The following is a 27,756-nucleotide window of genomic DNA, read 5'->3' on the forward strand; positions in this document are numbered from 1 at the left end:
CTCTCCGCAGGACCCCACCAACGGCTACTACAACGTCCGCGCCCACGAGGACCGCCACGTGCGCAGCAGCGGCTTCTCAGAGTATGTGCCTAACGCCCGGCCCGTGTACACCCCCTCGCAGCTCCCGTCCTCCAGCCCGCTGTACGGCCAGCCGGCGGGCAGCCAGACCCGCGTCTACGACTTCAACCACCGCTACGCCACCACCACCGGGACGCGCTCCACCTACGAGCAGCAGCAGGCCGCCCAGCAGCAGGCCGCCACGCCCGCCGGCGTCTACTCGGCCGAGCCGGGCTACGGCGGCTCCGCCTACCTGCCCACCACCTGCGGCCGCGCCTTCACCAGCTACGTGAAGCCCGCCTCCTACGAGAAGGTGGACGCCTACGACCAATCGGATCAGGCCAGCAAGGTGTCGGGCTCCTCCCGCTTCTCCTACGCCTCCTCGCAAGTGTCCTCCCAGCAGTCGGACTACGGCCGTCCCTCACAACGCATGCAGACGCACGTGTGAGGGGACAGACAGAGAGACGGGTCTGAGACACAGGAGAGAGAGAGAGAGAGAGAGAGAGCAGCACACCGCACCATTCTGTCTCGAGAGCCATTGTTTTGGCCGAGACAACCCCCCCCCCCCCCCCCTTCACTTGCCTGCTCCCTCCGGGTTGTTTCAACTCTGAGGGGTGGGGGGGGGGGGGGGGAGTTGTGTGGTTTTTCATCCTCCATTTTGTTTCTCGTCACTGGGATCTACGGGTCGTGGTGCCGGTAGACAGCTGATGGGGGGGTGAACTTAAGTTTTTTCCACTCGAACTCTGAACTGAGCAAAGTTAACGTAACACGACTACCTTACGCTGTGGAGCGGAGATATTCTGGGCATGGAAGGGGCGTGTGAAACACGCACACAGTGCCGCGCCCGTGGATGTTTACTTTCTGGCAAAACGCGAGGAGAAATCGATAACATCACCTGTAAAAGGACGTTGAGAGAAGATGAAAAAATGCCAAACGTATCTGTGGAAAAAAAAAACAAGATATTGATGTCCGTCATTTGGTGTTTGTTGGCATGCGGAAGGAATTCTAAGCACATTTTCTGTGTCTATCCATCAACAAAAAGACTGAGCTGCACAGTGGCAGACATGAGTCGTCCTGCACAACAGGCTAGCTCTCCTGATGGACGGGCTACACGCCACACGCTACCTCCGATAGCGTGGGAAGCCTGATCACCAGTCGAATCCCTTTGGCCCGAGCAGAGCTTATTACGAAGATCCTTTCTGGTTAAAAACCCCAAGCATGATAGACCAGTTCGCTAAAAGGATAAAAGGTGGATCTATCCGCAGTGTGTATCATAGCCTTTCTTGTCGACGAGAGACTTTGTAAACTGTATGTGTTGTATTATGCTGGATGATCATGTGAGGTTAAGTTAACCCAAAGATGGTGGTCGTTTTATAGAGGGTGAGTTATGGGGGGAGGAGTGAAGGCGGTTTGAACCACTGCCCGGCACATGGGTAAGGCTTTTTCCTTCTGCAATCTCCCGAGTTGAAATTGGCTGAAGACTATTACTAGAACAATCATAGGTGGTCTGGTTGTGCTGGCAATCTGGAACCTAATAGACCCGAACACAGTCCTCAAACCCAATGGATTGTGATTGGTTACAGTGTGCGAAACAGTGCCCTTTTGGAACCGTCCGTTCTCTGGTTTTTGCAACACAGATAGTTTTAATGTTTACAAGAGAAGGCAAAGGAAAAGCGAGCGGCCGCGAGGTCGAGGGACTGAACACTTGTACAGACGGGGTGCGCTCAAACTCTCTCTGTTGCATGCAAACGACGCGTCTCGTGAAACTCTCCAGTGTTTGTTTCCATCCCCATTGTGAGACATTCTGCACCGGGCCCCGCCCCCCCAATCCATCCATCCTGTACTGCCATCCGTTGCCATCGGTTACCGGGAGACCCAGTCCACCATGAAGGATCATTGCTTGTCTTTATTTTTATATTTTATATATGCCTTAATGTACAGCGAGTGAGCTGCTCTATTGTAAAGTACCTTTATATTATATACATATGTAACTATATATTGATTTGAGTCTCCACATCTACGTTCAGTTCGTTAATCAATCACCGAATGCAGAGTTACCTTTTTTGGAGGAAGAACAACTAATTGCCATTTTTTTGTTGTTTTTTTAATAATGTATTAAGACTTTTTATTTGCTAAAAAAAAAATGAGCTATTGTTGCTTGTAACTTTGTACACATATTTATATTTAAATAAAACCATTTCTGATAACTGCACCGCCCTGCGTGTGTGTGGATCCTGGGAGCCGACCGCAGTGGTGGCCCCCCGGAGTGAGGGGGGGGAAACAGTGACAAACAAGTCCTCCGCAGCCGCCGTGATGAATACTGAAAATTAGCACCGCTGTCTTTGTTGATTTTCTTTTACCCCCAGCGGTGCTTTTTAATGAAGACAAATGAGGACCCCCTCTCGTGCCGTCTCTCCTCTCACTCATCCCCCTCTCTCCCTACGCATGTAGCCCCCTCCCCCACGATGGCACCAAGCCCTCTTCCTGGGCTAATAGGATGCGGTTGCCCAGGTACAAGGACTGGCCCGGTTTACCTGGGGGAGGCAAGAGGAGTATATACCTCTCCCTCTCCCAACCGCCTCTCTCCCTCCCCCACACATGAAGCCTCCCAACGCCCACTTCCTAACCTCACCGATTGCCCAGGCAGACGAACACGGTTAACCTGGGGGGGGGGGGGGGGGGGAGTACCTCACACCAAGCCAACCCCCCCCCCCCCCCCCCACGTGAGGAGAGCAGGTCTCACATAAGGGACGTTTCAAAACACAACAACATAACAAGCACGCTGGCTGGATGAGCTCGTATCGCAGATACATTATACCGTCGTCTAATTAGCGGCCACTTAACATTCTGATCCTGCTCGTTTATTCTCATTAAATCGGCTCGTATTAAAACATTACACATAGAAACACACTGGAAGCCATTAAAATTCATCCCTGGGAAAAATAAACAAATAAACAAACAATCGACATGTTGAAGAAGGCCCCTTAACCTGCGTACTAACAACACAAGGCGCCGTCATGTTGTGTTAGACAATCCACATTTACACAACACAAAGGTCCCCTACGCAATTTGCGATAAAAAAACAATACCGGAGTATTGATATTTCAATATTCATATATTAATTACATCCATGGTAAAATATGAGTAAAATCATATTCAATCAAATATGGGTTAAATCTCTGATTAAAAATTTGGCATGAAAAAACGACAAAATAAAAAGGAAGAGAATAAATAAAGGAAAAAACAACCCTATCAATTTCTTTGGCCTCTCGTAAAAAAAAAAACCTAGTTTGTTGGTTGGAGCTCCCAACGGGGAGATGGGGACCCCCGGTCAGAGCTCCGCGTGCAGACAGGCATCGCAGCGCCCAGCAGTGCATCCAGACTCTGAGGCTGGGGTAGAAGCACTGATCCCGGGCCAGGGAGCGGTCACCTGACCCCTCACACCCAATAATGTCCGGGGCTTAGCAGCGCATCACTGGGATCAGTGGGTGGGCCAGTGTGGGATACCTGATGGGACCTGTCCACACTGGTGCCATCACACAGAATGGAGTCGAATCATTACATAAATAGAAAAACGTATACAAGTTAAAAAAAAAAGGTCTCAACTATCATTGGCCATACCCGAGCATGGACAGATAAGGCATTCAGGTTTGGTTGGATAAGGCATTCTTTGTGGTGGATTGGGGGGGGGGGGGGGTGTCTCTAAATACACATATTTCTTTGTTCAAAATAAGAGAAAATGTCCGAAACATGGCAAGCTAATGGCTAGAACAAAGTCTCAATGGGGGGCTATGAAGCCTAATCAAAGTGTTCTTTCGGTCGAGAAGCCCCCCCGTCCCTGATTGGATGATTAGACCGTGTTGAGACTGGTCTGGAGAGACGGGTCTGGAGCCCCCCTGGGGTCTGCCTACATGGGGGGGGGGTCACACCCCGGTCGTGGTCCTGATCCAGTCCCTCAGCTTGGTGACGCGGGTGTACACGCCGGGCTTGTTGCGGCGCGCGCAGCCCTCCCCCCAGCTCACGATGCCCGACTGGAACCACTTCCCACTCTCCTCGAAACACACCAAGGGCCCGCCGGAGTCACCCTGGGGAACGGAGAGAGAGGAACAGAAGAGACAGACAAACAGAGGGAGAGACGGCGAGAGAGACAGAGAGGGAGAGGGAGACGGAGAGACAGAGAGAGAGAGACAGAGAGGGAGAGAGAGACAGAGAGAGACAGAGAGGGAGACAGAGAGAGAGAGAGAGAGAGACAGAGAGAGAGCAGAGAGAGACAAAACAAACGGTATGAGTTCAGTTCAGCTTCAAGACATGAGGCCAGCCGACAATGCCGCCATCAGAAGGTGTGTCCGGAGAAGGGTGGGGTTAGGGGCGGGGCTAGGGTGCAGTCTCACCTGGCAGGCGTCGACCCCTCCTGACAGGAAGCCGCTGCAGAGCATCCTGGAGGTGACCTGGCCCTCCGTCACCACGTTGCACACCGTGTCATTGATGATCTTCACCTCCGCCTTCTGGAGCAGCCTGGAAGCACGCATGGCTGTCGATGGGGCGCAGAGAGAGAGAGACAGACAGTGAGTCAGACAGACAGAAATAAATAAAGAGACGGACATACGGAACTAGAGAGACAGAGGGCACAGAAACAGAGACCGACAGACGGACGGACAGAGAGGGACAGTGAGGGAGTCAGACAGACAGATAGAGACAGAAATAGAGACAGACTGAGTGAAAGAGAAAGTGAGACACATTGAGTGAGTGAGGGAGTAAGTCACAGACAGAGAGAGTGAGTGAGTGAGTGAGTGAGTGAGTGAGTGAGTGAGTGAGTGAGTGAGTGAGTGAGTGAGTGAGTGAGTGAGTGAGTGAGTGTTCCAGGAATCGAAAGGGGGTCACTGGTGGAGTCACATGACCTCTCTGTTCTCCCGAACATCAAAGGAGCTAATGGGCAGGATTAGCAGTCGCCTAATGAAGGGGTAAGTGGCGTCCCTGGGGGGGAGGGGCCTGAGCATGATGGAGGTGATTAGAGAGAGGAGGGGGGGGGGGGGGGGGGGGAGATGTGAGGGAGATGTGTTATGATGGGGGAGAGAGATGAGAGGGAGAAGATGTGTTATGATGGGGGAGAGATGGACTGAAGGGGGGAGATGTTATGATGGGAGAGAGGGATGATTAGGACTGAAGGTTGGGAGGGGGCATCATGGGATGAGCAGATACGATGATGAAGAGGATGGTAGTTCTTCATGAGAAGATGAAAAGAGGTGGGCCTTATACTATCCCCACATTAATGATATACTATAATATGGTATTATTATGTTACAAATGTACACCACTGAGAAGGAAACAAATAGGAATTAAACAAAATGCTGGTCACTCATAGCAACTAGAGCAAAAAACAACACCACACACACAAAAAGAACACTACATCCATCAATCAATGTCTATCTATACGTATCGTCAGGGCCGTCGGACTGCGGGGACAAAGGGGACAGTTGTGGGGGGGCCCAAGGCAGAGGGGGGGGCCCATGACCAAAAAAAAATATATATATATTTTAGCTTTTTTCTTTTTACCCCCCACCCCCCCCCCGTCAACAGTCGCTTCCCCCCCCGTCAACAGTCGCTTCCCCCCCCCCCCCCCCCCCCCCCCGTCAACAGTCGCTTCCCCCCCCCCCCCCCCCCCCCCGTCAACAATCGCTCCGGACCCCCCCCCCCCCCCCCCCCCCCCCCATCAACAACCTGGCGCAGGGGGGCCCATCAGTACCTATACTATAGGGGCCCAGGATTTGGTGCTACGGCCCTGCGTATCGTATCCATCTTTGGATTGATTTATCTATCTGTACTGATCCATGAGTCTATGTATAGATCCATCTCCCTATATCTATAGATATAAATGGGTGCATGCATAGATCTATCTCTCTATATCTATAGTTCAGTGCATGTAAAGATCCATCTCACTATATCTATAGATGTAAATGGGTGCATGCATAGACCTATCTCTCCATAGATCAGTTCCTGTAAAGAACTATCTCTCTATATCTATAGATGTAAATGGGTGCATGCACAGATCCATCTCTCTACATCTATAGTTCAGTGCGCGTTCCGGCCCCTCCGTTACCTCCCTCCCGCAGCGTGCCCCAGCCAGTGACCCAGCACGGAAGGCCGGCGGGGAAGACGTGGGAGGGGGCGGGCAGGCACACGGGGTGGATGGTGTTGCTGAAGGTCAGCGGCTCGCTGAGCTCCAGCAGGGCGATGTCGTAGTCGTAGCTCATGGGGTTGTAGTCCGGGTGGCTGACGATGGTCTTCAGGCCCCGCCGCTCCACCCCGGCCTGCTTGGTCTGGTCCTGCATGCCGCTGTAGGTCTGCCAGCTGGACGCCATGTGGTTCCTGAGGGTGAGGGGGGGAGAGGAGGGGTGAGGCGGGGAGAGGAGGGGTGAGGAGGGGTGAGGAGGGGTGAGGCGGGGAAGAGTGGAGGGGAGGGTGCGAGAGGTCAGGTTGATCAAGTGGTCTCCCGATTCACTTTCTGTTCATGTTTGTGTGTGCACGTGGTGTTGTGGGGAGTGCGTTGGCTTGTGGAGGTGTGTGTGTGTGTGCGTGGGGTTGAGGTTGCCGGTGTGAGTCTGTGGCACTGGGCCCCACCAGCCCATAGAGACCATCTGGATCTCTGGGGCCAGCTCCACGTTAGTCTCTCCAGAATTGTTCAAATGCTACGCAACCAATCAGCATTTACATTTAGGGGATTTTGCAGACACTTTTATCCAAAGCAACTTACAACCATTCATACACACAATCACTCACCGACGGCGGAGTCAACCATGCAAGGCGACGGCCAGCCTTTCGGGAGCAGTCAGGTGAGGTGCCTTGCACCTCGACAGCTAGGAGGAGCCGGGGATCGAGATAGCAAACTTCCATTTACAAAGCGACCTGCTCTACCTCCTGAGCAATCAGCACTAGGGTGAGGTACGAAAGGACCAATCAGCACTAGGGAGAGGTATGATAGAACCAATCATCAATAGGATGAGGTACGACGAGAATGAGGTTTGATAGGCTGATAGGCCAAGACCAGACTGGGTACCGTGCCTCATTTTAGTTATCAACACGTGTGTGGAAACATGTTCCCGCACATGTTCCCGACCCACATGCAGGTCTATATCCAGAGGCGCCACTGTGTACTACTAGGTAATCCAGCAAGTGCTTTAATCCAAAGTTACAGCAAATTCAGATACATGTCATGTTAAACCCAATATAATGATGTTAGTATTATACGTATTACATATATTTGAGCAATATTAAAACATTTTCCTCCGACCCAAACGGCACCAGCACTGGTGAAAAGCCCAGCTGATGAAATGCTTTCTAGTGTTGCCTCGCTGATTCCGAGCTCGGTTGTGTTCGCAGGAGAACGAGGTCAGACAGAGCTAGTGCTCCACCTACAGGCCACTACGTGAACTACACCTTCAGACGAACGAGCCCCTCGCCTAAATCTTATTTTTAATTAGGTTGTTCGTCGAGGGCTCGTTTTCAGACGTGTCATTTGCACATAAATGGTCCGCTGCTGTGCAAAATATTATTATTTTCCTCCCCACAGAATCTTTTTAAATAGATAAAAAGGATCCTGCATAATCAGATCGTGGGATAATGAATAATAATGCGATGAATAATAGAACAATAGAGAGCACAGCTTGTTCTCTGTACAAACAAATAAACCAAACGCGTTTGACTAAATCACAGCGAATGACGCTATTGTGCTGTTGTGTTGCAGTGAATGGTGCAGTGTGTAGTGAATGGTTTGTTATCATAAAACTCTGGGGCTCCAGCCACAGTTTTTAGTGAATGGTGTGTAATAATAATAGTGTTCTGGTGGTCCAGAAACAGTGTGTACTGAATGGTGCAGTGTGTGTAGTGAACAGTGTGTTATCATAGTGTTCACATTGGACTGACAAAGGGCTGGAGGTAGCCTGGCTAACGCCAGACCTCATCTCAATCTACATTGAGAAGAGGAGAGGTCTAGGAACCACACATTCCTTTTCTCATATTTGTGGCGTGGTTTACGATTGCCCGCAGCCCTTTATTGGGCGCTACGAATGTCTATCATACGAGTCTGTATTTAGCCAATCCTATCAATTATACCAGAAGACGCATGTAGAGCGACAGAAATTCGATGAGGAAGAAGGCGATGGGTGTGTCGCATAGACATCGTCATCGTCTTGCCGTCCCTCCCCGTTCTGTGATTGGATCCCTATCTCAGGTGAAAATCGGATCCATGGAATCCAGGCTCCCTAGCAGCGTGAAATGAAATCGCGCACAAGGCAGCATGGGTATACCCAGGAGGTCAAGGAACAGTGTGAAGTGAGGAGTCTGTTAGGATAGTGTTTATGTTGGACTCACTATGGGCTGGAGGTCTAGGAGTGAGTGTGGTGAACAGTGCAGCGTGTGTGTACCGATGGGTGTTATCAATGTTGACGTTGGACCCACTCTGGACTGGTGGCCTGAGAGCAGTGTGTAGTGAATGGTGTGTTGTTTTAGTATTCTCATTGGACTCACTCTGGACTGACGTTCTTGAAGCAGTGTGTAGTGAATGGTGTGTTGTTTTAGTATTCTCATTGGACTCACTCTGGACTGATGGTCTTGAAGCAGTGGGCCGCCGACAGCAGCCAGCGGTCGGAGATGATGGACGCTCCGCACGTGTGACCCCTGGTCTTGAAGTGAAGGCTCACCTGCCAGGGCCACTCCCCCAGCTCTGCGTTCTGCCCCCCCACGATGCGGTTCAGCTTGTAGGGTCTGATACCACAGTCTGCCACAGGGCGGGAGAGAGAGAGAGAGCGAAAGAGAAAGAGAAAGAGAGAGAGAGAGAGAGACACAGAGAGACACAGAGAGAGGAGAGGGAGAGGGGGAGAGCGAGAGCAAGAGGCAGAGGGGAGAGAGCGGGAGATGAATAGGGAGAGGGGAGAGACAGACAGACAAACAGACCAAAATAAAAACAGTCAAGACCCTCCGGCGGAAAAAAGCGAAACCAAAAAAAGTGTCAGAATTGTCAAGAGTGAAAGAGGAATAAATAAACAGCCCTGACACGCCCCGGGGCCACCAGAACTTTCTAGAAATCGCTTCACGCCGAGCAGAGGAGTTCGCACTTTCTCAAACTGTGCTCACATTCAGTTCCCAACCAGATGAGGTGATGCTAGAAGCACTGCAGTCAGAAGGGAGAGAGAGGGGGAGAGAGAGAAAATGGGAAGGTGATTCTCTTACCACAGTTCGTCTCGTCGCTTTCATCAGAGCAGTCGGCGACTCGGTCGCATTCTGCGTTCACCTTGTTCACACAGCTCTTGTCCTTACACGTGAAGCTGTAGTCTGAACAGATCCCGGGGGCTGGGGGGGGAGAGAGGGGGAGAGGAGGGAGGTAGCAGACTCAGCACAGAGTAACTTCTACTTTTTGGATCAAGATGGCAGCCGAATGGTGAACTGCTACGGGGTCAGTTGATCGCTTCGTGGTGAAGGAGGCTTCATTTAATGAACATACATATCATAACATTGATATGTTCAACAGAAAGAAGTACTGTACGAGTGTCTTATATTTTAGAGAGAATTGGTGTGCAAAAGAGGGAGAACAATAAATCAAGCCAAACTTTAGAATGTAGTGATGGCAAAACTACTATTTTCGTCCTATACTCCCCACTGTTGCGGGGAACATAGGACCCTTTTCCAGAAAAGGGTCCTATGTTCCCCGCAATCTATCAATCTTTAAAAATATTAAAAGTTTGACGCGACATTCGCGTGATGATAGCCAATTAGCGTTCAACAGCGTGGCCACTGAGTGACATGTGTAACGTAACAGCCAATCAGCGTTCAACCGGCCAACTCAGTTCAGTGCAGTCCGGGGTGAACCGCAGCATGGAGGAGAAAGTGATTGTTGCCGTTTGCGACTCCCGGAGCTCTATATATAATAGTATATAATTGTATATAATTGTATATATAATATCACGGCCAAAAGCTCTGTGCGCATCCGGATGGCCGTAGCGCGGGGAGCTCTCGTAGGGATTGGGCTTCTCGGGGTTTGTTTAACGGCATTCCTATGGTTTACGGTAAACCATGTTGCAACGGTTTATTAGATAGGCCTATCTAATAAATCTCTGTCTAATCAATGCTTCATTCACTGCCTCTTCCGTGGTCATTACAATATTATCAATAGACTGCGTCGGGTTCTCCGACGTCTCTCCCTCTTCCTCAAAAGGTAAAGACATGCAATGGTGGATATCTCGGCCTGAATTTGGCAGTAGTGGTGGAGAAAGTAAAAGACCGGGGAACATAGGACCCTTTTTTTGAAAAAGGGTTCTATGTTTCCCTGTTCCCATGTTCCCCTCTCGGGGAACAGAGGACCCCTTTTTTGAAAAAGGGTCCTATGTTCCCCCGTCACATACATACCTGGGAACATAGGACCCTTTCTGGGAATAGCTACCCATAGAGGGAAGCTAGCTACCCATAGAGAAGTTAGCTTGTGGAAACGTACAAACTTTGCAGGAGGCCTCATCACTGCCGTCCTCACAGTCCTTCCTGGTGTCACAAACAACGTCCTGCGGGACACACGTTCCGTCACCACAGCGCCACTCGTTGTCGCCACAGCCTGGGAACAACACACACACAGACACACACACACACACACACACACAATGGTTAATCATGCTGAAAAGTAACCACACAAACAAATGTGTTTGTGCGCGAGTGTGATTAAGAGGCACACGGTTCCATTACTGATGAGGTAATGTCTGCACATGATGCACCTTTTATGTTAACATTATTAGCTAAGCATTAGCAATGAGAGACTGGAGAGAGATCTGAGAGAAACAGGCGACCAAAAAGAGACGGGAGAGAGACTGAACGGACAGGAGTCACTTACTGCACTGCTTTTCGTCACTGTCATCCCCACAGTCGTTGACGCGGTCACACACCCAGTAGTTGGGTTTGCACATGCCGTTGTCACAGGCGAACTGCTCCTTCTCACACTCTGGGGGGGCAAGTTAGAGTTGGTCCAATCATTCAGAGGAATCCTTCAAATGAAGGAAGTACACACAGGAGAGTAGAAAGACAAGGGATTGTAGGGGTGCGTGTGTGTATGAGAGTGAGTGAGTGAGTGTGTGAGTGAGTGACAGTGAGTTTGTGAGAGTGAGTATGTGTGAGAGTGAGTGAATGTGAGTGAGTATGTGTGAGAGTGAGTGAGTGAGTGAGTGAGTGAATGTGAGTGAGTATGTGTGAGAGTGAGTGAGTGAGTGAGTGAGTGAGTGAATGTGAGTATGTGTGAGAGTGAGTGAGTGAGTGAGTGAGTATGTGTGAGAGTGAGTGAGTGAGTGAGTGAGTGAATGTGAGTGAGTATGTGTGAGAGTGAGTGAGTGAGTGAGTGAGTGAGTGAGTGAGTGAGTGAGTGAGTGAGTGAGTGAATGTGAGTATGTGTGAGAGTGAGTGAGTGAGTGAGTATGTGTGAGAGTGAGTGAGTGAGTATGTGTGAGAGTGAGTGAGTGAGTGAGTGAGTGAGTGAGTGAGTGAGTGAGTGAGTATGTGTGAGAGTGAGTGAGTGAATGAGCGAGTGAGTATGTGTGAGTATGTGTGAGAGTGAGTGAGTGAGTGAGTGAGTGAGTGAGTGAGTGAGTGAGTGAGTGAGTGAGTGAGTGAGTGAGTGAGTCTGTGTCAGTGCTTACTGCAGTCCATCTCGTCACTCATGTCACCACAGTCGTTCCAGCCGTCACACTTCAGGTCTTTGGCGATGCAGATTCCGACCGCACAGGCGAACAGGCCGGGGCAAGCTGGTCACAACAACAATAAGGACAGGAAAGAGATGAGGGGAGGGGGATGGACGGATGGAGAGAGGGCGACGATGGGGTGGTGGGGGTGTGAACCGAGAGTGACAACTTAAATATGTCCCCATCAGTCATGCAGCCATTTGCGTGTCCCAGTTGATCGGGGCAATTACAAACCATTTAGATCAGACGGGGCAGCGGGCGAGGGAACCCAAGTGGGCCTGACTGACACAGGCGGGCCCGTGGAGAGGCTCACTGGTGATTAGCCAGTGTCATCGCACTGCAGTCTGTGGACAGCTTCATCTGACTGTTTACTCTCCCACACACCCTCAATCCTCTGTCTGTCTCTGGGTCCCTCTCGCTCTCTCTTGCTCTCTCTTTCTTTCCCCATCACCATCCACCATCTCCTCCTCCCCAATTCCAACACACATTTCACGTGGGGGACATTACAAGCCCGTGAGCTATGGCTGTGCGGTTGGGGGTGGGGGGGGGGGGGTCTCTGAGAACTCACGGTCCTTGGGGTTGAAAGCGTTGTAGGTGGCGATGAATCCCTTGTCCGTGTACGACTCGTCCGAGTGGAAGGAGATGTCCATCGTGTTGGTGGGGCTGGTCAGAGACAGGGAGGACAGCTCTCCGCAGTACCTGGGACACGTTTTACGTTCAGCACAGGCTTTTACCCAGAGCAGCACACAACGATTCATACACACACACCGACGGCGGAGTGGATCACAAACAGCGACAGCCGGCTCGTCAGCAGCAGTTTGTGTGTGTGTGTGCGAGGCACCTCACACACACACACACACACACACACACACACACACACACACACTTACTTGCGGCCCATCACCTCCACGTAGTCCTTGTGACACTCGCGCACATCCACCCCCGGCTCCTTCATCCGGAACATGTTGAACTTCACACGCACCTTCTGCCCAGCGGCGACCTAGGAGAACAAATGGGAATGCCTGCTCACATCCAGAAGCCCGTTGAAACACATCCAGAAACGCCTCTTCTCACATCCTGAAACATGCCCGTCATAACACATCCGGAAACACATATTCTCACATCCTAAAGCACGCATGCCTTCTCACATCCTAAAGCATGCATGCCTTCTCACATCCTAAAGTATGCATGCCTTCTCACATCCTAAACCATGCACATCTTCTCACATCTTAACCTGTGGACATCTTCTCAAATCCTAAACCATGCACATCTTCTCACATCCTCACCCGTGGACATCTTCTCACATCCTAAACCATGCACATCTTCTCACATCCTAACCCGTGGACTTCTTCTCACATCCTAAACCATGCGCTTCTACTCACTTCCTAAACCATGCATATATTCTCACATCTTAACTCTTGCACATCTTCTCACATCCTAAACCATGCACATCTACTCACATCCACACCATTACAAATCATGCAACATGCGCGTGTACTCCCCAACCAGACTGCAAGGAGTTTACACCGCGCATGAGCACAGACATGTCACATGGACAAACGTGTTAAACGCATGTGTTCAATTAAATGGAAAAAGCCACCACCACGTTCTGACATGGGGTGAGGGAGAGAGGGGGAGAGAGAGAGGGTGAGGGAGACAGAGAGAGAGACGGAGAAAAGCTGACGGAAGTGAAAACAGAGCACTGCAGCATGGCTCTGGCCACGGCAAAAACACCAGCAACAGAGGAGGAGGACAGGGAGAGGAGGAGGAGAGGAAGAGGAGGAGGAGAGGAAGAGGAGGACAGGGAGGAGAGGAGGAGGAGGAAAGGGAGGAGGGGAGGAGAGGAAGAAGAGGAGGAAAGGGAGAGGAGGTGAGGGAGAGGGTGAGGAGGAGGCAGGCTGACAGATGAAGATAGAGGAGGTGCTGAGCAGCTTGGCTTCAGCACTGCTGTCTCAGCACACTCTCTCCCTATCCCCGTCTCCCTCCTCTCTATCCCCGGCTCCCTCTCTCCCTCCCTCTCTATCTATCTATTTATCTATCCCCCTCTCCCTCTCTCTCTCTGTCTCCCTCTATCCCCGTCTCCCTCCCACACTCTTTCTCTGCCTCCCTCTTTCCCCGTCTCCCTCTCTGTCTCTCCCCCTCCTTCTCTATCCATCTATCCCGGGCTCCCTCTCTCTCTCTCTCTCTCTCCTGGCAGGCTGAGGCTGAGGAGGAGGAGGAGGAGGAGGAGGAGGAGGAGGAGTGGGCCAAACCTGAATGGTCCACTTGCAGTCCAGGGCGGGGGGGTAGAAGCTGGGATGGTGAGGGGAGCTGAACTCACCCTGGACGTTCGTGAGCAGGCCTCCGCAGCTTTTGGCTGAGAAAATAAAATATGACACCTTTTTAAATTGGGCGGTGGGCCGGCGGGTGGAAGGGGGGGGGGGGGGGGGGGTACTGGATAATGAGCTACGTGTCACCACGGTGACGGGAGAGGCCATAAACACAATACATCGCTGGGAGGCGCCGCAGTAAGACGTGGTACTGGGTGGGCAGACTCTGTTGTGTGTGTGTGTGTGTGTTGGCCGGGGCGTGTGTTGGACGTGTGTATGTGTGTGCGTGTGTGTGTTGGGCGTGTGCGTGCGTGTGTGTGTGCATGCATGTGTGTGTGTTGGCCATGCAGGTGTGTGTGTCGACGTGCGTGTGTGTTGAGCGTGCTTGCATACATGTGGGGGTGCTTGTGTGAGAACATGCTTGCTTGCGTGCGTGAATACAAGCGTGCAAGAGTGCCTGCGTTTGCCATGCGTACGTGCGTGCGTGCATACATGCGTGCGTACATGCGTGCATTTGTTCGTTGGCCATACGTGCGTGCATGCGTGCGTGCGTGCATGTGTGCGTGCATGCGTATGTGTGTGCATGCGTGCGTTTGTTCGTTGGCCATGCGTGCGTGCGTGCGTGCGCGCGTGCGTGCACGCGTGCGTGCGTGCGTGCGGCTGCATTACGTGTGGATATCGGTATCAGGCTGTACTCAGCCCTGAAGCCGGGCCTCTGGGTCGAGCTGTCGGTGATGAGGTTGACCAGCAGGATGTTGCTGGAGGAGACCACCTGGAGAGGGTTGCTGGGAGGTCTCTGACCACACTTCCTGGGAGACGGGCAGGAGGAGATAAAACAAGGCTTCAGCTTGGCTTCAAACGGTCGGAGAAAACATTTGTTTGGAGCTCCGCAGATGAAGGGGTTAACAGAGGGGAACTCTCTCGCCGGGGGCAGAAAGCGATTGCCGGAGAGTTTCAAAGTCAAACGGGTAAATTAGCTCAAAGTTCGGTGAGCGATACATCTACCTGCACCGGGATAACGTCGTTACGAACTATTACATTAGGGCTTTCATAAACCCTGTGTCACCTTGAATAAGCCGGAACGCTCAACAACAATATGAAACCGTGTGCATCGCCTGGTAACCCGTGTTTGTGTTTGGCGAAGGGGCTTGAAATTGCCTTGCAGCAGCTAGTCATGCAGCACTAGGGAGAGAGACAAGCTCCCTCCCTCCCCTCCCTAACTCCCTCCCCCTAGACTTCCCTCCCCACCCTCCTGTCTCCCGGCCCTCCCCCCCACCTCCCTCCCCCCATCCGCTCCTCACGACTCCCTCTCCACCCTCCCGCCTCTCCTCCCTCCAACCCTCCCCTCTCAACCGCCTCCCTCCCTACAGCCTCCTGTCCCTCCCTCCCTCCCTCCCTCCCTCCCTCCCTACAGCCTCCTGTCCCTCCCTCCCTCCCTCCCTCCCTCCCTCCCTACAGCCTCCTGTCCCTCCCTCCCTCCCTCCCTCCCCTCCAGCCTCCATCCCTCCCCCTCCTATCAGACAGCAGCAGGTTGGCAGCCCTGATGGGATTTCAAGAGGGGGTCTTTTTTATTTTCTTCCTTCCTCCACCGAACTGACAACACACGGCGGCCCAAAAAGTGAACCACACAACGGGGACACGAGCCGGGACCCCTGCCGGCGCCAAGACACCGGGGCCGACCACAGAAGAAGAGGGGAGGACGATGTGATCACGGATGCAGTGAGATGAATGAAGTGGAACATATTTCCACAGTGACACAGAAACGGCTCAATCTCACGCGATCCTCCCCGCGTCGGAGCGCCACACAAAGCGCTTGCTGCGGCCTTTCCTCTTGGAATATTCCTGATGCGTTCTCCGTCCCCCACGCTCTGATCACGGGGAGCGCGAGTCCGTTCCCCTTGTTCAAACGGAGAGCCAGAGAGTCGGGCTTAGGGCGACAATGGGACCAGCCAGAAGAACAAAGGGGAGCGCTTCCATTCGCACATCCGCCTTTCAGATCCACACTCCCCCTCTGGTCAAACACTAATAACTTGGATCTAAAAATACTCCCGCCATTGATCTGAATTGGGTCATTATCATAATCACAGCTGAACATTAGAAAGTCTACTTCAGGAAGTACTTCTGGAAGTTTACCCCGAAGGCCCCGTCCCATAACCTGGGCTGGGAGAGAGTCCCATCGACTACATCTTCTCTGCACTTTAGGAGGGACTGTAGCTTTAGTCCCTACCGACCCCATTGATCAACTGACTAAATCCTGGACAAAGGAGAACGCCTGGCACGGGGAGAACGCCTGGCACGAGGAGAACGCCTGGAAGGCCTGGAACGAGGAGAGCGCCTGGAACCGCGAGAGCGCCTGGAAAGGGGGCGCCTGGAACAAGGAGAACGAGGAGAACGCCTGGAATGCCTGACACGAGGAAAGCGCCTGGAACCGCGAGTGCGCCTGGAACAAGGAGAACGAGGAGAACGCCTAGAACGAGGTTGGCCATTCCCTGAGCCCCCCTGATAAACCGAGTTCTCCCCTATAGCCCTAGACACCCTCGCGACCACGCCCTCATCACCTCTCCCCCCTCCCCAGTAAAGACTCACTCTGTGATGGCCTGAGAGCTGTCGGGGCTCAGCGAGTCGTAGATGGAGACAAAGTCGTTGGAGCAGTCGTCCTCCACGTGGAACTGGGTGAAGCGGAGGGAGATGGCGTGGTTCTCCGGCGCGCGGATCTGCCACTGGCAGCGTGACTTGGCCGGGTATTTCACGGGAAAGCCCGGGGAATGGAAGGCCTGCACGACGTCTGTGGCCTCCAGGCGGGAGAAGCACTCCTCTAAGGGGGGGGGGGGGGGGGGGGGGGGGGGGGGGGGGTTGTGGGGGGTTAGTCAATCAATCACTGGTATTTATGGGTTTGGGCTACGCCTCAATTTGACCAGTCAGCGCTTTCTTTTTTATCAAGGTAGTTAAAGTCCTCATGCATACGGGCGCGTCGGTCCTGTTTGTGATGCGATGCTAGCAGGCTACCGGAGCGCGGAGGCTAAATCACAGCCCCACATATTTACATAGAGACATCACATGCGGAGTAAACAGAGTGTGTCAACTACTGGAGGAATTAAAAGCTAGGGAGTTGTATTAAGCAATGCATACTAATCAGAATCCAACGTTGCAGCAATCACACCTGAGCTATACATCACTGGCACACAGGGAAAGACTGGGAGAGAGACTGGGGGAAATGGGAGGGATGGGAAGAGTTGTGAGTGAAAGGGAGAGAAGTGGGAGAGATAAAGAGATGGGGAGAGAGATGGGGAGGGAGATGGGAGAGAGATGGGTAGGGAGATGGGCGAGAGAGAGGGAGAGATGGGGAGGGAGAGATGGAGAGGGAGATGGGGGAGGGAGATGGGAGAGAGAGATTGGAGAGAGAGATTGAGGGATGGGAAGAGAGAGACGAGGGCTGGCTCTGGCAACTCGATCTCTGACTGCTGCCGCAGCATCAGACTGGCAGGGGAGGAGGAGGGGGAGGGATGGGAGGAGAGAGGGAGGGAGGGAGGGAGGGAGGGAGGGAGGGAGGGAGGGAGGGAGGGAGGGAGGGAGGGAGGGAGGGAGAGGGAAGAGTGGAGAAGTCTACCCAGCTGGAACATTACAGCAGCAGGGTGATTGAAGGCTCCACTCACGTGCTCTGGAATTCCTGGCCATCCGAGGATCCGTGTCTGGAGACAAGGTGGAGGGAGGGAGGGAGGGAGGGAGGGAGGGAGGGAGGGAGGGAGGGAGGGAGTCGTATAGGAGGGGGAGGGATGCAGAGGGAGAGGTAAGGACATGTCACCACGCTACGCAGGAGGTAAGATTTGATGCACAGGGATTCAAATATTTGGGTTGCACTTTGTATTTCTTTTCTGTGCCACTTCCTCCCGCTGCGTGGAGGGAGGGAAGCACATTAGGGAATGCTGGGGATACGATACCAATGTTTGAAATAACAATTTGGCTGGTATTTACTTTATTTATTTTTGTTTGTTTTTTTATTAAGTTGTTTTGTTGTTACTTATGCTCCCTTTTGTGCCCGGGAAACTAAGAAATATATTTTTTTTAGAAAAGGGTTCTAAAGCATTGCAGCTGTTCAACACAGCATCACCGAATGAGCACACATTTATTCATAGACATGTATGAAACGACCTCCAATATAACCTTTCACATGACAAAATCGATGAGACACAACCGATAACCATCGGACAATGCCATCGCTGAATGGCATCTTATTTTCCGATAGGCCAATACCGACGTACGGCCGATAAATCTGTGCATCCCCGATCCGAACCAAAGGGTGTTTGAAAACAGTAAGAGGCATAAAGCGTTGGGACCAGCTGTTATCTGGTGGTCGGTGTTCTTCAACTTAATAAAGTCTAAATTCAGTCTCAACCAGAGCTCGTATTCGATTCAATGAACCAAAAACAACCGATATTTGTCAAAAAATTTAACCTAAATATCTCCTTTTCGGGAACAGAACCTCCAATTAATTGTGTCTGTAAACGGTTCATGATTTAATTTGGGCTGATGACAACAACTACGAGAAAATCATAACAGCCTTGCTCCCAGTCTGGGACCGACACTTGTTATAAAAAGGGAGCGAGTGCGAGTGTTAATGAATGAGTGCGCGCCTGAGTTTGTGTATGTTTGTGAGAAGTGAAAGTGGTAGAACCGAATGTGAGAGTGTGTGAGAGAGTGAAAGAGTGAGCGAGCGCCTGAGTGTGTGTGTGTGTGTGAGAACCGAGTGTGAGAGAGAGTGACGGAGTGAGCGAGCGAGCCAGCGAGTCCCCTGTACTCACACGAGGCGGTGACCTCCTTGATCTGGATGTTCTGCCGGCTCTTCCTGCCGTGCTCCTGCACTCCGGTCCAGAGCTTCTCCTGGATCAGCTCCTCCGTGAACTCGGGCAGCACCTCCAGGTCGCTGGGCGGGATGTCGAACTGGGTCCAATGGTACGCCACCACGCCCTCACTGGGAGACACACGGGACGGCACAGGGAGTGAGGCCAAGTAGAGACGCTTCGCTGCGTGTATCAACACGGCCATTTTGTTTCTAAATAAGGAAACACTCCACATCTAGGACTCCATGAAACCTTCTGAATAACAATCAATAATAACACTACCTTCATAATAATAATACTTCTAATCATACGTCTAATGATAATATTAAGGTCGGGCAGTAAATGTCTGCAGGCGTCCCAGACATCTTCCTCTGGCTCTTTTTTATAGGCAATTTCAATTATGTACATTATTGCTCACTTTTTATTGACTTATTTGATTTACTTTTACTGGTTTGGACAATTGACAAACAGGTCTCTATACAGACTTTGTGAGCTACTGCACACCTGCATTTCCCCAAGGGGATGAATAAAGTATCTATCTATCTCTATCTATCTAACGACACTCATCTCCATCACAGTAAGGCGCATGGAGGACCATCCGTTAAGTGACCATTTAGGACCAGTATCTCAGGACAGCGCCAGGGCCGTGGTGGACAGACCTACCTGAATGCGGTGATCACAGACTTGGTGTAATATTCGGCGAGGAATGGATCCTTCTTGTAAGTGGCCGCCATCTGTTTGTAAGAAATGTGAGATTAGTATTTCCTAGCGACATTATGAGAAGAATGTGGCATGGAGGGTGTTCCCATGTATGGTGTTTCCACCGTTCTGCCTATGGTGCTAAGGCTCAACGGAGCAGCAGGTGAATTTGAAACAGAGCGCCGCGTAGAGACATGCGGCCACGGCATCGGCAATTAAGAGATTAGCCTCTAGCTGAAACCACGAGTGGGCTGGGAAAACAGTTGTTCAACAGGTGTGACAGCAGTCATTACTGCTTCAAACTCTCGTCCTGTTCTGCACTGTGTATTTGGAACTAGTGAACTTGAAGAGTAAGTGATACATCAGATGAAAAAGTATCACAATTTGTATAAATATTGTTTAAATGAATAGAGTATTATCAACATTATTAAAATGTGATGCAATAAGGTAAAAGGCGTAGAGGAACTATGTATTTTAAAGAACCTTGACACCAAAGCTTTAGGAAAGATTTTAAAAGCTTTAAACCAATATATTATTTTCTTTGTTCACCGGAAATGGTGTGGAAGCACTGCGGCCAGTGGGGCGGACGCGTTTGGAGCGCCAGTGCACTGCCCTCTAGTGGTGATACAACGCTACTGCATTATAATAGTTTTCAGTTTGAAGAAAATTTATTCAAAATTAAGTTTACTGCATTATTATTTGACAATTTTCAATAGTGCATATATTTGAAAGTATGTGTGCATTATGTTTACTAACATCCGTTTCTACAAAATATCTGTATATCTATAGATATACAGTCATATGAAAAGGTTTGGGAACCCCTCTTAACCCTTAACGGCCATTTCAGAACATTGTACTTTTCCATCTGCATGAATGCCTTTGTACAATTTGACCCGTGTTTAGGGTTACTGCATTGTTGGAATTTCCAACCCCTGCGCAAATGTAACTTTTCGACTGATGCGTGAACATTATCTTGATGAATCAGTTGAATTCATCCGACCCTCGACTTTAACACGGTACGTAGCAGGTGTTATTCTTGGAATGCAGTGATCTTCTTTCGCCATGCAAAGCGCTTTTTGTTATATCAATTTTTGTCTCATCAGTCCAAAGCTTGTCTAAATGAGCTTTTGCATTCTCCATGCGAAAATATCTCTGGTTTGGGCGCAGAAAGGGCTTCCTTCTCAGCAGCCGTCATTACAAAAGTTCTTTGAGCAAATTGCACTGAATTGTAGAACGATGTACAGATACACCATCTGCAGCCAGATGTTCCTGCAGGTCTTTGGAAGTGATCTGTGGAATGTGTGCAACCATTCGCATAATCCTCCGCCAATGCCTCTGCTATATTTGTCTTGGTCTGTCAGACCTAAAGTTATCTGCAACTGTGCCTGTGGCCTTCCATTTCCTGACAACATTTCCTACAGTCGAAATTTACAGTTGAAACCATTGGCAAAGCTTCTTGTAGCCTTCCCGTAAAGCAGCCGAGAGTCAAAGACACGTACAATGCATTTATGCACCTTAAATACCTTTTCTCATGATTTGACACACCTGTCTATGAAGGCTTAACAAGCTAATCCAACCAATTTGGTGTTTCAAGTCATCAGTTTTACATGTTGGTACATGCATTCAAATCAGCATTATCACAAGGATACCCATATTTATGCACAGACAGTTTTTCACATTTGATTTAATTTCATGCAACTAAATACTGATTCACTAAAATCTTTTTTTGAAAACACCCCAGTACTTGTCCACCTAGATGTGTGCTGGATAGATGAGCAACGTTTACTCAGTCCACTGGGTAGGCTGGTAGACTGATGGTGGTTTAATATGTCCCCTTTAAGGTTGTGGTTTCCTATGCCTCATCCACACACACACTACTTCCTCATTCAACCACTCACTAAGCTGACAGCACAGACCGTTGTTATCTGAAGCTAAATAAGTTAAATCATGTCAGTAGGGAAATATCTGAGAGGAACACCGAGCCAACTCACGATCTCCTCCAGGTCATCCGCCAGGGCCCCGAACTCCGGGCTCAGGGTGTCCTCCAGCTTCTGATCGTACTCCACGTTCTCCAGCGTAAGGTGCCCGCTGAACACCTGCACGGCTCCTGCCCGGCGCTTGCTGATTCTCCCGCCTTCTGTGGCGTCTTTGACTGAGGGGAGAATCACACGGTGAAAGACACGTTTTTGAATGTCTGAACAGCAAAGGTAACGAGCGCTCCAACTTGGGAACATGTTCTGTGAGCGAGTGTGTGTTTGACAGTAAAGGGGACATTATAAAAGGTTTGAACAGCAGAGACAGTAAGCTTCGCCTTCGGATGTGATGGAGGTGCTTTGATGGAGGGGATGGTGATGGAGGCGGGGCTGTGATGGGGGGCTGTGATGGGGGGATGTGATGGAGGGGATGTGATGGAGGGATGTTATTACGTAGCTGGGGATGGAGCTGTGATGGATGGGGTTGTGATGGATGGGGTTCAGTGTTACTTCTCAGAGAAGCTACCACATTGCAACGGGTAAGAACCCACACTCGACTACACATTGAGGACTCTCTTCAGAAGACCACTAATGCTGTCCCGTTTCCTACATTCTACCAACGCGTCTCCTTTCCTACAGACTACCAGCGCTGTCTCCTTTCCTACAGACTACCAACACTGTCTCCTTTCCTGCAGACTACCATCGCTGTCTCCTTTCCTACAGACTACCAGCGCTCTCTCCTTTCCTACAGACTACTAGGGCTGTCTCCCAGAGGTGGGGGTAAGTCACTCATGTGCAAGTCACAAGCAAGTCTCAAGTCATAACCTTCAAGTCTCAAGCAAGTCCCAAGTCACTGTGGTGAGAATCAAGCAAGTCACAAGTCAAGTCATTGCTCAGGTCAAGCAAGTCACAAGTCAAGTCATACAAAAATCTGATCATCTAACCCAGTTTCCACATTTAAAAATCGGTAGAGTGAGTGGTTTAATAAGGTTTTATTTCAACATTAACAGTAAAAATGTCTTAACATTAACAATAACTCAAACTATTCAAAACATTCCAAAACCATTATGCGAATAGGCCCAAAACTGAAGGCAGCTCTGTCCATCACAAATGTCCAGGTAGTGGTTCAACTGAATTTGGGGACTGGAACTTGAACCCTCTTAATTTTTTTGCGGTATGCTGAGAACAGCCCAGTCTGACGCTCTGGCTCTGACGGTGTAATTTTACTTGAAAATTACTTGAAATCATTATTATACCCCACTTGCAGCCACTGAGTTAGAAGTAGCCTACTGACATGAAAATCGTACTGCACTCCCCCTCCCCCGCTCCCCGCGAGTGACCACTTCGTGCACGTACTCAAAGCTCGTGACCCAGAGCAACCTTCTGTTTGTTGTTATCCTGCTGTAGCTACTGGAGCTAGCTAACTAGCTAATCAACATTTGGACCTAGCACTAGAAGACAACTCTAAACTCCAACCTAGCTAGCCTGGCTCACTCTCGCGCATCTGTGTTTGCGTGATTGCGCGTCCATGTTCTTGGAATGGGTGGAGTCAGAGTCAGCGTTGAACGAGAGGGGGTAGGACCATTTGAGTTGTGTATTTTTAAAATCGGCTGGCGTATCGCAAATCCCATATCCAACATTTAATCTAACTTTAAAAAAGTCATTTCGAGTCATCTGTCTCAAGTCTAAGTCAAGTCTCAAGTCATGAAGACCAAGTCAAAGTCAAGTCGAGTCTTTTATCAGTGTTAGTCAAGCAAGTCTCAAGTCCTCAAATTTGCGACTCGAGTCTGACTCGAGTCAAGTCATGTGACTCAAGTCCCCCATGTCTGCGGTCTCCTTTCCTAACCAACACCAACCACTCCCAGGCACCCACAGACACATGGGGGTTTCCAGGGTATATAAGGTTTCATGTTCCGACACCAGGGGGCGCTCATCCACTCACAGGCGAAGAACCATATGAGGAAGGCGGCGACGGCGGCCAGGACCAGGACGCCCAGCAGAACGCCGATCACCACCCCCGTCGTCCTCTTCTTCGACGGACTCTTATCCCGATTGGTCAAGAAGTCCACCCGCTCAGCATGGTGGTTCTGGACACACACACACACACGTGTTAGAAAAAAAATACTGCATTATAGTCCAAACCATCATGCACCATTAATGAAACAGTTATTGCAAATTAATGGACTTAATAATGTTGGACTGAGCATGTTTAATTTCCACAGGAAGCGGTTGGAGAAGGCTTTGATCTTGTAGTGATCAGCGGGACTCTTTTAATGCTACCTACACACCGTATTTGTCCAAGAAGAAATAAGCAACACACATGTTAGGATCTGCACCCAGCCCCGATTTGCAACATGCTAGGGCAGAACAGGTCCAACCAGATCAGTCACCCGCCAAGACAGGCAGCCTGGTGCTCAAAGAACTCTACACTCATGCGCTCTGTGTGTGTGTGTGTGTGTGTGTGTGTGTGTGTGTGTGTGTGTGTGTGTGTGTGTGTGTGTGTGTGTGTGTGTGTGTGTGTGTGTGTGTGTGTGTGTGTGTGTGATTAGGCCAGTTAGTGATCATTACAGGATGAATTGAGGGCCCCGCAGCCAGCTAGGAGCAGCCGAGGTCATTAGAGATCACTTTGTTATAAAATCTATTTGTCAGGCGTGCTGCCCCCTCAAGAAGGGCCTCAATTACATACGGAGGGAGATAACTCCTGGTTATTATGAGCTCTTCTGCTCATTATGGTCTGTTCTCACACGGCTCTGACACACAGGCTTTCTAAGTGGAATCTCCAGCAGCAATCAGAGCAGAGTGAGAGGAATGAGAGGAGCGAATCCGGAGGCTCACACAGTACTCCTCCGCCACATCAGTCACACGGAGCGCTGTGTGAGAGACTGAGGATCACACATCTTCATCTCCTCTTCCCACTCCCAGAAAGTAGCCAATTCAAAATGTTCAGCTGTATGGTAATCAAACAGCCAATGTTCAACTGCACAGTATTCAAACTCCCGATGCTCAACTGTGTCAAGTATTCAAACTCCCAATGCTCAACTGTAATTCCAAATGTTTCCACTGTAAAGTATTTCAATTCCCAACGTTCATCAATACAGACGTAAGTATCCACATGACAATTTGTTGACGTTTTCACTGTGTAACAAAAAATCTTCAGTGTCCGACACAAACTAGTTTGACAGCTAGCGAACGTAAGAAGTAAAGTCAAAGGGTGTGGCTCTGCCGCAACAATATCAGGAGCATGACAACTCCTGAACTGTGGCACACACCTGGAGAGAGGATACAAATCTTCCATACTATTTTCCATGGGTATTGGGACATGCCGAATATTTTTCTTGCACACTAAATGGAATGGTAGTATGGGTATTGGAATGCAGGAAGAGTGGCATTTACGAGCTAGAGAGAGAATTAGAGGCAGAAGATAATAAAACATTAAACATTCAAAATCAGAGTAGTGGAATAAATAGAGCTTTCATAGGCATAAGTCATTGGAATAATATCGACAATAATCCTACTAAACACGTTTGTTAAGCTCCTCCACAGTCAGCTCCCCACAGGGAGGTGACTCACTGATGGAACAGTGTGAGGTGCTGAGTCCATTAGTTACCCTCGACATTTTCCCATGGAGTAAAGAAACACCATGATGCGATAACGAGAACTTGTAACTATTTGACATTTTGGGAGCCCCTAAAACGTAAAGCTAATGAATACACTGCCCGCCATGACAAACAACTACGGATTTCCGTTCAGTCGCTATCCGTTATAGCTGCGGTTTTAGGGTTTAAGGTCAAAACACCTTGATGAGGAAGTTTTTTTACATAATCTAACTGAAACACACAACTTGGGAGTTTATGTGTGTGTCAGTAATTTGTGTACTGCCAATAACTAGACGATAGTCGAGATCTACTAAACAACATCTACTCCATGATAGCGTTACTCCTACTTCATGATAGTAGGTCTACTACAAGTAGTATGAGCCTGCTACATGTAGCATGAGCCTACTCCATGTACCATGAGCCGACTCCATGTACCATGAGCCTACTCCATGTAGCATGACATCTGCTACATGTAGCATGACATCTGCTACATGTAGCATGACATCTACTGCATGACAGCATTGGTCTGCTACATGACTCACTTATTTCCTTCCTGGAATGCTTTCACACACGCTCCAATGCACACCTCCACCGTGATCTACTGAGTCGCCAGCATTGTAACTAAAAAATTACCTGGCCTGCAAGGTTAGAATACAAGCATGTGTTGATGTTGTCTTTTCCTTTTTGGATTTCTCTTCTAAGCGTCCATCGCAATGTGCATCGCAATGAAATTGTCAACCAGTCTTTGACTTCTTGGACATCCAAAACCAGGTTTCTATGTTAAATACATGAGGTAGGGTCTACTGCCATCAGTCAACACACAAACAGTGGTTTAGAAGAAAAGGCGGCCTACAAGTTTAGAGTGGAATCTCCTCGATGACTTCATTCTCTTAATTACTTTTGTCAACCAATCTCGAAGAATGTGTGTGATTTGAGTCCAAACATTCCCTCAATGAGAGGTCATGGTTTAATATAGTAGTATAAGTTGCCCCCTTAAAGAGTACAAACACATTTTTCCATTATACCTTGAAGAGCCATGTGCCTAAAGGGCAAACACACAGGGCGCTTACAGATCTAGCATTATCCAGCCAGGGTCAGAGAAGACCAGTAGCCCCCCCCCCCCTTCGGCGAGGTAAGAGCAGGTTTCAAAGCAATGTGCACACACTGTTTATACCTTCAGGGGCCTCAGGGTCACCAAAAAGGCTTGAATGATATCAGTGATGCCTTAGGGTAAGTGACATCACAGGTGTGCGTGTCCACCTTGCGTTGTCAGGAAAAAGCAGAATGGATAGGGGCCCTTTAAAAAAAAAAGTCACTTTAGGATAACGGGATTGATGAGCTCAATATAATGATTTCGACGTTGTATTGCAATACCAAATGTGAATAGGCCCACTGTAGATTAGTGGTAACCCAAACTATAAAACTGAACCTCCGCAACTGAAGCCGAGCCCAAAAACTATGAGGACCGAAAGGCAGGAGGACAAGACCACCTGAACAAGATCCTGCATGTCCCTGGAAGTGTCGTCTGTGGAACAGAGCTAAAAAAAAAGACAAGGCCCAATATTGAATACTTTGTTTACCATATTGCATGTGATAAAATACATTGACTATATACGGGTAGGCATGTGACTCCTAATTGCAAAGGAAGAAGAGGAAGGGAAAATCAAATATAGGAAGTTACACACAAAATATAAAATATTAAACCGACCGTTGAAAGATCTGGTAAGTGATTTCCTATGGCGGAAAAGGCTTTGATACTAAAAGATGAGGGCACATTCTTAGAAAGTAAGGTATTTTCTGCGACGGTATCCTGGAGGCGTGAGAATAGGTCGCGTCCACAGAGTCATCCATTAAAAGTCGCGCTTAATAAGTGACAAGTAATGCGGTGCATTCTGCCTCTTAAACATGAATACAAAGTGTTTATGAAATATTTACAGGGACCTACACTAGATTGTTCAAGGCGTTAATAAAAGGGTGACTTTAAACGTCTTCTTATGTTTCCAACCATTATATTTATTTGTTAATTTGTTTATTTATTTATTTATTTATTTATAGACCAAAGGCTTTCCCTACTGGCTCGATCAGGAATTAGAAGCTCCACTCACCTCGTTGGTATATGCGGCAGAGTACATCTTTCAACCACCACTAATATTCCTGAGGTGAGCCCTGAAGAACCGCCTTCTAATCCCCCAATTAAAGACCACTCGATTTGATCGTGGAACAGAACGGATTGAAGCACAGGGCGACTCAGTGGGACAGAGCCGTATGTTTGGAGTATGCACCCCGGAGATACTTCCTCACTCATTTCGGCCCCGGACCACGCCCTCTGCACCTGAACCAATGGGTGCAGCGGCCACCCTTTTACCTGCTCCATAACTTAATCAATTGAACACAATGAGTTACAACATTTGTATTGGAATTAATTAATAACTAGGCCTGGCGCGATGAACTTATTGCCGTTTATAACGTGTCTATTTTTAGGGTTCAATGAGGTGAGGGCGCGTCGGACCTCCCAACCATACTCCCCCACTTCCAAAAATGAAGTTGATACTTCACTCAATTTAACTTTACCTCTA

At 49.5% G+C, this 27,756-nt stretch overlaps 2 protein-coding genes across 5 annotated transcripts in view; one reads left to right on the forward strand and one right to left on the reverse strand.

Moving 5' to 3' along the window:
• kirrel3l (kirre like nephrin family adhesion molecule 3, like) overlaps window positions 1-2,261 on the forward strand; it is a 36,744-nt gene extending 34,483 nt beyond the window's left edge. Inside the window, exon 15 of one of the 4 annotated variants that reach the window (XM_030369374.1) lies at window positions 122-2,261. In XM_030369374.1, coding sequence (XP_030225234.1) covers window positions 122-505 — 384 coding nt within the window. In that variant the 3' untranslated portion in view covers window positions 506-2,261. Of the gene's footprint in view, window positions 1-10 lie in introns of all 4 variants that reach the window. The other 3 variants (XM_030369373.1, XM_030369372.1, XM_030369375.1) reach the window with 3 other exon arrangements.
• Window positions 2,262-2,896: 635 nt separating this feature from the next.
• Window positions 2,897-27,492, reverse strand: st14 (ST14 transmembrane serine protease matriptase). Its single transcript, XM_030369371.1, has 19 exons — window positions 27,286-27,492; window positions 23,527-23,671; window positions 21,603-21,763; window positions 19,576-19,646; window positions 18,874-19,043; window positions 17,728-17,763; window positions 16,661-16,889; window positions 14,744-14,883; window positions 14,018-14,121; window positions 12,656-12,765; window positions 12,334-12,464; window positions 11,724-11,828; window positions 10,928-11,035; window positions 10,541-10,654; window positions 9,283-9,402; window positions 8,650-8,830; window positions 6,155-6,423; window positions 4,449-4,588; window positions 2,897-4,142 (listed from the first exon to the last, which is right to left on the reverse strand). Exons 1-19 carry the CDS (start codon window positions 27,310-27,312, stop codon window positions 3,981-3,983), a joined length of 2,523 nt encoding a protein of 840 aa, XP_030225231.1. The 5' UTR covers window positions 27,313-27,492; the 3' UTR covers window positions 2,897-3,980.
• Window positions 27,493-27,756: the final 264 nt, after the last annotated feature.

This window comes from Gadus morhua, chromosome 11 (assembly GCF_902167405.1).
Source record: "Gadus morhua chromosome 11, gadMor3.0, whole genome shotgun sequence".
NCBI lineage: Eukaryota > Metazoa > Chordata > Actinopteri > Gadiformes > Gadidae > Gadus > Gadus morhua.

Bases quoted from the DNA above. Each gene is read 5' to 3' on its own strand.
- st14 (XM_030369371.1), bottom strand. From the start codon at position 27,312: ATGTACTCTGCCGCATATACCAACGAG. The intron at 19,044-19,575 runs GTAGGTCTGTCC...TGTGTCTCCCAG, and splicing joins TCTGTGATCACCGCATTCAG to TGAGGGCGTGGTGGCGTACC. The intron at 4,143-4,448 runs GTGAGACTGCAC...TCCGTTCCCCAG, and splicing joins GAGGGGTCGACGCCTGCCAG to GGTGACTCCGGCGGGCCCTT.